Below are 12,156 nucleotides of genomic sequence, written 5' to 3'. Positions count from 1 at the left end.
TCACACCATGACACACACACAGTCACACCATGACACACACACACACACACACACACACATACAGTCACACTATGACACACACATAGTCACACCACAACACAGACGCATACAGTCACACTATGACACACATACAGTCACACTATGACACACATAGTCACACTATGACACACACATAGTCACACCACAACACACACGCATACAGTCACACTATGACACACACACAACACACACACAGTCACACTATGACACACACATAGTCACACCACAACACACACGCATACAGTCACACTATGACACACACACAGTCACACTATGACACACACACACATACAGGACTTACTGTTGCAGGGCAGCTCGTCTGAGTGATCTCCACAGTCGTCAGTCCCGTCACACCAGAACATGTGGCCGATACAGCGTCCATTAATACATCGCCTGTAGCCTTTCTTACACAGACGGTTCGCTGCAGAGAGGAAGAGCAGCATTAGAAGAGTTGTTCTCCAGTTGTCTTACTATGACTAAATTCTATCTCCTGAAATTAAACTGACATCCAATTTTTTGTGGTACAAAGATCTAACTGACAATGTAATTCAAGCCTAGATTCCGAGTACTCAGATTGCAGACATGCATTGCGCAAGCAGACACATGCTCGTACGCACAAAGACTCACCGCAGTAGGACTGTTTCTCATCTGACTTGTCCTTGCAGTGGGCCATGCCATCACAGGTCAGGCTGTAGTTGATGCAATCCCCGTTGCCACACTCAAAGTCATCCACACTACCACACAATGCGTTCAGAGCTACAGTAGTAGGACCAAGGAGAGATGGAGATAGAGTCAGCACCATGTATCCTAACCAGACTGGACCCTTTTAATAGGGCCCCCTTTTCTTTTCAATTTTCGCCTAAAATGACCATTTGAAAGGAAACACTTTGAAGTTTGTGGAAATGTGAATTGAATGTAGAATAATATAACACAATAGATCTGGTAGAAGAAAATAGAAAGAACAAAACAATCATTTTTTTTTCTACCACCATCTTTGAAATGCAACAGAAAGGTCCCAGTTCTAGCCATCACTCTGGTTGTAATTCCGATGGTGTCCACAAGATGGTAGCAGTGTATGTGCAAAGTTCAGACCGATAACTTGAAGTATGAGCGAACTACATGACATTTAGTGTGAAGTCACCCAGGTACATTTGGGAAAAGCATTCATATTACATTTTTCTGCAAGAATATCGTCAAATCTTTAAACTTGGACTTTGATTTAGCTTTTCCAGTACTAGTAGCCATATTATAAGTGAAATATTTACAACACAACCAGTTTTCACAACTTCATATCTATGAATATTCTTATAATTTTTGTCCAAAACTAAAAGGCATGCTGTCGCACAATATACAGGGTTTCTGGATACTCCCGCAAAGCACAGCTCTTTGGCTATCTAGATAGCTTTGTTTGACCCCGATTGGTGCTTATTTGAATAAGTTAGAGTCGATCAAGTGAAGACCGCCCGCGCCATCGTCGTGCCATGAAGGCATCGCTCTCTGACCAAACATGGTGTCCTATAGGATATACTACACCCCTAATGATATAGTGAAGTATGGTTACATTCTAGGATCTCTGAGGAATACATACAAATGGGATTTGACTGGTTGAAACAACGTTTAGGGATAGATTTTCACAGATTCCTTTCTTTGCAAATTGAGCGAGTGGAAATACAAAATCAATCGTGCATGCTATATGGACCTTTTTAGGATATGAAATAGGATTTTATCTAACCAAAGGACACTTCATGTTATCTTTGGGACCCTTCGGATGATAAATCAGATCAAGATTTCAGAATGTAAGTACACAAGGTGAATTTGTCAAGCCTATCGCGGTGAAAAAAAGTGTTCTGTTGTTAGCTCTCCTCAAACAATAGCATGGAATTTTTTCGCAGTAACAGCTACTGTAAATTGGACAGTGCAGTTATATTAACAAGAATTTCAGATGATATAAGACACTTATGTACCGACATTTGTTGTTTCTCTAAAATCTGACACAAGGCGCTACATGATTTACAACTGTCCCGTTGACGAGACGCCGATCCCTAATTAAACGAGGAGGTATTGACATGTCCTTGGACTGATCAGATCATCGTCATCACAATTAGCATTTTACTCAGTGGATTAACACCAGTGTTCAGGTCTCAGACAAGGTAGCCCTGGTTTCTACTGCTCCTCAGAGTCTGGCTTTGGAAGACTACTGCAACGTTACTCCTCGCCCAAGTATAGCGCATCCAACCAACGCTGCTCCATCTGTGCCCCGCCCCTTCTCACCTGAACAGCTGTTGTCCTCCAGGAGTCTGCGGTCTCCACGGCAACTACAGTTGACCCTCGCATCTGAGGTGAGCAGACATAGGTCCTGACAACCCCCGTTGTTGGTCAGACAGGGGGAGAACTCACCTGGTGAGGAACAATCGTAAGCGTATTCCTTGTGTTATTATGTTTTGTTTTTGCATTGTTGGCCCGTAAGAAAGCATTTCACTGTTAGTTTACACCTGTTGTTTACAAAGCATGTGACAAATAAAATGTAAATCTGGTTAATTCATGTTCTGTATTATGCCATGTTTTATGTTTTGTGTGGGCACAAGGACAAGTATCTGTTGCTTTTGTAAACAGCTAAGGGGTATCCTAATGAAATACCAATACCAATCAATTGATCAAAATCTATTTGGACATGATTAAATAGAACAATTTGAAACCATCTTTCTTTCTGGTAGTTCCTCAGCATAAATGCCCCACCCACTTTTGACCTATGAGTTCCACCACTCACAGCTGTTGGTGTCGTTGGCCACAGCGATTATTCCCATTGGCTGCTGGGGGATGTCATTTCTCAGTAACCTCATGTCTCTGCCCACAAACTTGTCAGCTCTGAGCACGGCCCTGCGGACCCAATCAGTCCAGAAGATGTAGTCCCCATACACCGCCAGGCCAAACGGATGCACTGGCTCATTCTTCACCACCACCTATGGGGGGCAGTCACATGGTTAGTAAAAAGTTGGCCACACGAAAGTGGTTGGTTTATAAACACCAGGATTAGAAGTGCTTAATTTAGACCGAAGGCACAATACTCTCACAATCAAAAATAAGAGATATTTTTTCGATAATGACTAAAAACAAATCATACATCTGCTGATCCTAGGAGTCTATAGTGACTCTGTCGCAAGGAGTTGACACAGGTAACAGAGTTGACACCGGTAACATAGTTGACACAGGTAACGGAGTTGGCACAGGTAACAGGGTTGACACAGGTAACGGAGTTGGCACAGGTAACAGGGTTGACACAGGTAACAGAGTTGGCACAGGTAACAGAGTTGACACAGGTAACAGAGTTGACACAGGTAACAGAGTTGACACAGGTAACAGAGTTGACACAGGTAACAGAGTTGACACAGGTAACAGAGTTGACACAGGTAACAGAGTTGACACAGGTAACAGAGTTGACACAGGTAACAGGGTTGACACAGGTAACAGAGTTGACACAGGTAACAGAGTTGACACAGGTCACAGAAGTAACACAGGTAACAGAAGTGACACAGGTAACAGAGTTGACACAGGTAACGGAAGTGACACAGGTAACAGAGTTGACACAGGTAACAGAAGTGACACAGGTAACAGAGTTGACACAGGTAACGGGATTGACACAGGTAACAGGGTTGACACAGGTAACAGGGTTGACACAGGTAACAGAAGTGACACAGGTAACAGAGTTGACACAGGTAACGGGGTTGACACAGGTAACAGAGTTGACACAGGTAACAGAGTTGACACAGGTAACAGAGTTGACACAGGTAACAGAAGTGACACAGGTAACAGAGTTGACACAGGTAACGGAAGTGACTCACGTAGCGGTTGCTGCCGTCGTACTCGCAGCGCTCTATCTTGTCCAGTGTGGCATCAGAGAAGTAGAGTTTCTCTGCGCGGTGATCTATGGCCAGGCCGTTGGGGGTGCGGATGTCATTACCGATGATCACCAGCACGTTGGCACCAGACAGACTGGCACGCATGATACTGGGAGACTGCTCATTCCAGTTGGTCCAGAACATCAGACTAGTAGAGGGACAGTTACATGTAGTTTTTATACATAATAAACAGACAGTAATGGAGTCAGTGAATAAATTACTCCGCTAACGGACTAATAAAGTGACGAACAGCTGCGGTTGACATTTCATCCATCGAATCAAATCTTGTAGTCATCGAAGAGCATAGTTCAAAGGCCGGCATTGAGTCGTTTCCATCTTACCATCCAAACACATTGTAGGCAGCTGGCAATACACTCGTATGGACCGGTTCGTACCTAAACTTTCTCCATTCAGGCTGCAAAGGCATCAATTTCCTCTTTAACTAGATTTAATGGTGAGAAGGCTGAAAAAAACATACTTTCTGTAGGAAAACATTTTCCACCACCATGCTAAAGTGACTAATACCTAGGAATACTAGGCCCGGATGTTGCGTATCGATTGTAGCAAATCAGGTTGCAGCAGTTAGTTGTTTACACCTGGCTGGACGCAGGGCACAACATTAGGAAGTAGCATTAGCCACTAGCATGGTCCACAGGGGATACCAGCGTATTGCAAGTTGCATACAATATGTTTGGATGGTAAGATGGAACCAACAATACCAGATCAATATCGCCATCTGCCGGCCTTTGGCCTACAACAAGCATATTGAATCTAGACCAACATTTCAGGGGCTTTTAAAAGTAATTCACACCACTTCAATTCTACAATTTATTTATACAGTATTTTTTTAAACAAAGAACATCACTGCCACTCACCCCTGACACTCGTCCAGCACAAAGGCCCTGGGGTGGTCGTCTCCAGACATGGTGACCACGGTGTTGCGGTCGTAGGCCTGCGGTCGGCCCTGGTCGACCGTGTGCCGGGTGATGGTGGAGGTGGTGTAACTGGTCCAATAGAGGGTGTCCCAGCCACGGTGGTACGCCAAGCCCTCCACTGAGCCTACATCTGGGGTAGAGAGAGAGAGAGAGAGAGAGAGAGAGAGAGAGAGAGAGAGAGAGAGAGAGAGAGAGAGAGAGAGAGAGAGACAGAGAGAGAGACAAAGAGAGAGAGAGACAGAGAGAGAGACAGAGAGAGAGAGAGACAGAGAGAGAGAGAGAGAGAGAGAGACAGAGAGAGAGAGAGACAGAGAGAGAGAGAGACAGAGAGAGAGAGAGAGAGAGAGAGAGAGAGAGAGAGAGAGAGAGAGAGAGAGAGAGACAGAGAGAGAGAGAGAGAGAGAGAGAGAGAGAGAGAGAGAGAGAGAGACAGAGACAGAGAGAGAGAGACAAGAGAGAGACAGAGAGAGAGACAGAGAGAGAGAGAGGAGGGAGAGAGAGGAGAGAGAGAGAAAGAGAGAGAGAGAGAGGGAGAGAGAGAGAGAGACAGAGAGAAAGAGAGAGAGAGAGCGAGAGAGAGAGACAGAGAGAGAGAGAGAGAGAGAGAGAGAGAGAGAGAGAGAGGGACAGACAGCCATTAAAGGTGTAGGCCCTATTGAGGGAGTGGGACAGTCGATATTTAGTGTTGGGGTCATAACAAGGGCAATATTACTGTCACAGACCTTCGTGGTTCACTAGCAAACAGACAAAAAGAGCTAAGGAGGACAAAGTCCAAACATCTACAGTAGAAAAAAGGAAAGGGAACGCCTTCTGTATCTGTGTAGAGCTGGCAAAGGGAGTGAACCTATCTATGAGGTGCCTGAAGGCGAGGATTCATCTCTAATCATGAATTATCTTCAAAAGATGGAATAAGTGGCAAGCATGGTTAACTGTCCAGACATTTACATGGCAGTAGGAAACCTTGTTATATGGCCCTGTCCATACAAGTCAGAAGAGAGTTCACATTACATAATTCCCTATAGGCTCTTTCAAGGTTCATCCCTTATGAGCTTTTCTCAGAGTTTCCAGCATCTGCTGTTGTCACACCACTGACCATTTTTATGACAATTGCTCAATAATAAAATCCTGGACGTCTGTAACTGTTTGCTCATGTTCAAAAGTCAATGATTTCTTATTTTTCTCCCTGGTGTTAAGGTGGATGGGGGAGTAGGGGTGCAAATCAACCCTAGTGCAACTAAAAACAACCGGTACCTAAAGACTAGTATGTATTACTATATCTAACCCTAAAGACAACCAGTACCTAAAGACTAGTATGTATTACTATATCTAACCCTAAAGACAAGTGTGTATTACTATATCTAACGCTAAAGACAACCAGTACCTAAAGAATAGTGTGTATTACTATATCTAACCCTAAAGACTAGTGTGTATTACTATATCAAATCAAATCAGATTATATTTGTCACATACACATGGTTAGCAGATGTTAATGCGAGTGTAGCGAAATGCTGGTGCTTCTAGTTCCAACAATGCAGTAATAACCAACGATAAATCGAACCTAACAATTTCACAACAACTACCTTATACACACAAGTGTAAAGGGATGAAGAATATGTACATAAAAAATATATGAGTGAGTGATGGTACAGAACGGCATAGGCAAGATGCAGTAGGTGGTATAGAGTACAGTATATACATATGAGATGAGTAATGTAGGGTATGTAAACATTATGTTAAGTGGCATTGTTTCAAGTGGCTAGTGATTTTTCCATTATTAAAGTGGCTGGAGTTGAGTCAGTATGTTGGCAGCAGCCACTCAATGTTAGTGGTGGCTGTTTAACAGTCTGATGGCCTTGAGATAAAAGCTGTTTTTCAGTTTTCGGTCCCTGCTTTGATGCACCTGTACTGACCTCGCCTTCTGGATGATAGCGGGGTGAACAGGCAGTGGCTCGGGTGGTTGTTGTCCTTGATGATCTTTATGGCCTTCCTGTGACATCAGGTGGTGTAGGTGTCCTGGAGGGCAGGTAGTTTGCCCCCGGTGATGCGTTGTGCAGACCTCACTACCCTCTGGAGAGCCTTACGGTTGTGGTCGGCGCAGTTGCCGTACCAGGCGGTGATACAGCCCGACAGGATGCTCTCGATTGTGCATCTGTAAAGGTTTGTGAGTGCTTCTGGTGACAAGCCGAATTTCTTCAGCCTCCTGAGGTTGAATAGGCGCTGTTGCGCCTTCTTCACGATGCTATCTGTGTGGGTGGACCAATTCAGTTTGTCTGTGATGTGTACGCCGAGGAACTTAAAACTTACTACCCTCTCCACTACTGTCCCGTCGATGTGGATAGGGGGGTGATCCCTCTGCTGTTTCCTGAAGTCCACGATCATCTCCTTTGTTTTGTTGACGTTGCGTGTGAGGTTATTTTCCTGACACCATACTCCGAGGGCCCTCACCTCCTCCCTGTAGGCCGTTTGATTGTTGTTGTTTGATTGCCTTGCGGAGGGAATAGCTACACTGTTTGTATTCGGTCATGTTTCCGGTCACCTTGCCCTGGATAAAAGCAGTGGTTTGCTCTTTCAGTTTCGAGCGAATACTGCCTTCAATCCACGGATTCTGGCATCGCCGATGCACTTGCTAATAAACTCGCTCACCGAATCAGCGTATTCGTCAATGTTGTTGTTTGACGCAATGGGAACACATCCCAGTCCATGTGATCGAAGCAATCTTGAAGCGTGGAATCAGATTGGTCCGACCAGCGTTGAACAGACCTGAGCACGGGAGCCTCCTGTTTTAGTCTCTGTCTATAGGCTGGGAGCAACAAAATGGAGTCGTGGTCAGCTTTTCCAAAAGGAGGGCGGGGGAGGGCCTTATATGCGTTGCGGAAGTTAGAATAACAATGATCAAGGGTTTTACCAGCCCTGGTAGCACAATCCATATGCTGACTCTAAAGACAACCAGTACCTAAGGACTAGTGTGTATTACTATATCTAACCTTAAAGACAACCAGTACCTAAAGACTAGTGTGTATTACTATCTCTAACCCTAAAGACTAGTGTGTATTACTATATCTAACCCTAAAGACTAGTGTGTATTACTATATCTAACCCTAAAGACTAGTGTGTATTACTATATCTAACCCTAAAGACTAGTGTGTATTACTATATCTAACCCTAAAGACTAGTGTGTATTACTATATCTAACCCTAAAGACTAGTGTGTATTACTATATCTAACCCTAACCCTTGTGGACTTCAGGAAACAGCAGAGGGAACACCCCCCTATCCACATCGATGGAACAGTAGTGGAAAGGGTAGCAAGTTTTAAGTTCCTCGGCGTACACATCACAGACAAACTGAATTGGTCCACCCACACAGATAGCATCGTGAAGAAGGCGCAGCAGCGCCTTTTCAACCTCAGGAGGCTGAAGAATTTCGTCTTGTCACCAAAAGCACTCACAAACTTCTACAGATGCACAATCGAGAGCATCCTGGCGGGCTGTATCACCGCCTGGTACGGCAACTGCTCCGCCCACAACCGTAAGGCTCTCCAGAGGGTAGTGAGGTCTGCACAACGCATCACCGGGGGCAAACTACCTGCCCTCCAGGACACCTACACCACCTGATGTCACAGGAAGGCCATAAAGATCATCAAGGACAACAACCACCCGAGCCACTGCCTGTTCACCCCGCTATCATCCAGAAGGCGAGGTCAGTACAGGTGCATCAAAGCTGGGACCGAGAGACTGAAAACAGCTTCTATCTCAAGGCCATCAGACTGTTAAACAGCCACCACTAACATTGAGTGGCTGCTGCCAACACACTGACTCAACTCCAGCCACTTTAATAATGGGAATTGATGGGAAATGATGTAAAATATATCACTAGCCACTTTAAACAATGCTACCTAATATAATGTTTACATACCCTACATTATTCATCTCATATGTATACGTATATACTGTACTCTATATCATCTACTGCATCTTTATGTAATACATGTATCACTAGCCACTTTAACTATGCCACTTTGTTTACATACTCATCTCATATGTATATACTGTACTCGATACCATCTACTGTATCTTGCCTATGCCGCTCTGTACCATCACTCATTCACATATCTTTATGTACATATTCTTTATCCCCTTACACTTGTGTGTGTAAGACAGTAGTTTTGGAATTGTTAGTTAGATTACTTGTTGGTTATTACTGCATTGTCGGAACTAGAAGCACAAGCATTTCGCTACACTCGCATTAACATCTGCTAACCATGTGTATGTGACAAATAACATTTGATTTGATTTGATTATATCTAACCCTAAAGACTAGTGTGTATTACTATATCTAACCCTAAAGACAACCAGTACCTAAATACTAGTGTGTATTACTATATCTAACCCTAAAGACTAGTATGTATTACTATATCTAACCCTAAAGACTAGTGTGTATTACTGTATCTAACCCTAAAGACTAGTATGTATTACTATATCTAACCCAAAGACTAGTATGTATTACTATATCTAACCCTAAAGACTAGTATGTATTACTATATCTAACCCTAAAGACTAGTGTGTATTACTATATCTAACCCTAAAGACTAGTGTGTATTACTATATCTAACCCTAAAGACTAGTGTGTATTACTATATATAACCCTAAAGACTAGAGTGTATTACTATATCTAACCCTAAAGACTAGAGTGTATTACAATATCTAACCCTAAAGACTAGAAGGTATTACAATATCTAACCCTAAAGACTAGTGTGTATTACTATATCTAACCCTAAAGACTAGAGTGTATTACTATATCTAACCCTAAAGACTAGAGTGTATTACAATATCTAACTCTAAAGACTAGTGTGTATTACTATATCTAACCCTAAAGACTAGTGTGTATTACTATATCTAACCCTAAAGACTAGAGTGTATTACAATATCTAACCCTAAAGACTAGTGTGTATTACTATATCTAAGCCTAAAGACTAGAGTGTATTACAATATCTAACCCTAAAGACAAGTGTGTATTTACTGTAAGCCATAAGCCCCAAGGGGTTGTGATCCAACATACCACAAACCCCCGAGGTGCCTTAATGCTAATAAATGTTTTGTCATACCCGTGGTATAAGGTGTGATATACCACAGCTGTCAGCCAATCAGCATCAGGGCTCGAAATACCCAGCATATAATTAAACAATAAAGCACAAGGGGGTGTGGTATATAGCTAATATACCACGGCTAAGGGCTGTTCTTCGGCACGATGCAACCACAATTCCTTGAGGTGCCTTATTGATATTACAAACTGTTTACCGACGTAATTACATCACCCATCTGACAGAGCCGTGCTGCTACAGTACTGACAACATTACCTATCTGACAGAGCCGTGCTGCTACAGTACTGACAACATTACCTATCTGACAGAGCCGTACTGACACAACATTACCTATCTGACAGAGCCGTGCTGCTACAGTACTGACAACATTACCTATCTGACAGAGCCGTGCTGCTACAGTACTGACAACATTACCCATCTGACAGAGCCGTGCTGCTACAGTACTGACAACATTACCTATCTGACAGAGCTGTGCTGTTACAGTACTGCCAACATTACCCATCTGACAGAGCCGTGCTGCTACAGTACTGACAACATTACCTATCTGACAGAGCCGTGCTGCTACAGTACTGACAACATTACCTATCTGACAGAGCCGTGCTGCTACAGTACTGACAACATTACCTATCTGACGGAGCTGTGCTGTTACAGTACTGTCAACATTACCCATCTGACAGAGCCGTGCTGCTACAGTACTGACAACATTACCTATCTGACAGAGCTGTGCTGTTACAGTACTGACAACATTACCTATCTGACAGAGCCGTGCTGCTACAGTACTGACAACATTACCTATCTGACAGAGCTGTGCTGTTACAGTACTGACAACATTACCTATCTGACAGATCCGTGCTGCTACAGTACTGATAACATTACCTATCTGACAGAGCCATGCTGCTACAGTACTGACAACATTACCTATCTGACAGAGCCGTGCCGTTACAGTACTGACAACATTACCTATCTGACAGAGCTGTGCTGTTACAGTACTGACAACATTACCTATCTGACAGAGCCGTGCTGTTACAGTACTGACAACATTACCTATCTGACAGAGCCGTGCTGCTACAGTACTGACAACATTACCTATCTGACAGAGCCGTGCTGCTACAGTACTGACAACATTACCTATCTGACAGAGCCGTGCTGCTACAGTACTGACAACATTACCTATCTGACAGAGCCGCAATGCTACAGTACTGACAACATTACCTATCTGACAGAGCCGTGCTGTTACAGTACTGACAACATTACCTATCTGACAGAGCTGTGCTGTTACAGTACTGACAACATTACCTATCTGACAGAGCTGTGCTGTTACAGTACTGACTACATTACCTATCCGACAGAGCCGTGCTGCTACTGTACTGACAACATTACCTATCTGACAGAGCCGTGCTGCTACTGTACTGACAACATTACCTATCTGACAGAGCCGTGCTGCTACTGTACTGACAACATTACCTATCTGACAGAGCCGTGCTGCTACAGTACTGACAACATTACCCATCTGACAGAGCCATGCTGCTACAGTACTGACAACATTACCTATCTGACAGAGCCGCAATGCTACAGTACTGACAACATTACCTATCTGACAGAGCCGTGCTGTTACAGTACTGACAACATGACCTATCTGACAGAGCCGTGCCGTTACAGTACTGACAACATTACCTATCTGACAGAGCTGTGCTGTTACAGTACTGACAACATTACCTATCTGACAGAGCCGTGCTGTTACAGTACTGACAACATTACCTATCTGACAGAGCCGTGCTGCTACAGTACTGACAACATTACCTATCTGACAGAGCCGTGCTGCTACAGTACTGACAACATTACCTATCTGACAGAGCCGTGCTGCTACAGTACTGACTACATTACCTATCTGACAGAGCCGTGCTGCTACAGTACTGACAACATTACCTATCTGACAGAGCCGTGCTGCTACAGTACTGACAACATTACCTATCTGACAGAGCCGCAATGCTACAGTACTGACAACATTACCTATCTGACAGAGCCGTGCTGTTACAGTACTGACAACATTACCTATCTGACAGAGCTGTGCTGTTACAGTACTGACAACATTACCTATCTGACAGAGCTGTGCTGTTACAGTACTGACTACATTACCTATCCGACAGAGCCGTGCTGCTACTGTACTGACAACATTACCTATCTGA

At 43.8% G+C, this 12,156-nt stretch overlaps 1 protein-coding gene across 1 annotated transcript in view; it reads right to left on the bottom strand.

Annotated features, from left to right (window-relative positions):
• Window positions 1-12,156, bottom strand: part of LOC115122977 (low-density lipoprotein receptor-related protein 1-like) — a 298,647-nt gene that overhangs the window by 74,567 nt on the left and 211,924 nt on the right. Inside the window, exons 43-48 of the mRNA XM_065021093.1 lie at window positions 4,811-5,000; window positions 3,879-4,083; window positions 2,807-2,999; window positions 2,311-2,436; window positions 667-795; window positions 341-460 (exon numbers count right to left, since the gene is read on the bottom strand). Of these exons, the coding sequence (XP_064877165.1) occupies window positions 341-460; window positions 667-795; window positions 2,311-2,436; window positions 2,807-2,999; window positions 3,879-4,083; window positions 4,811-5,000 (963 nt within the window). The remainder of the gene's footprint in view (window positions 1-340; window positions 461-666; window positions 796-2,310; window positions 2,437-2,806; window positions 3,000-3,878; window positions 4,084-4,810; window positions 5,001-12,156) is intronic.

Source organism: Oncorhynchus nerka, linkage group LG7 (assembly GCF_034236695.1).
Source record: "Oncorhynchus nerka isolate Pitt River linkage group LG7, Oner_Uvic_2.0, whole genome shotgun sequence".
Classification (NCBI taxonomy): Eukaryota; Metazoa; Chordata; class Actinopteri; order Salmoniformes; family Salmonidae; genus Oncorhynchus; species Oncorhynchus nerka.
Note: the sequence above shows the minus strand (reverse complement) of the source record. Positions and strands in the feature narration are given on the sequence as shown.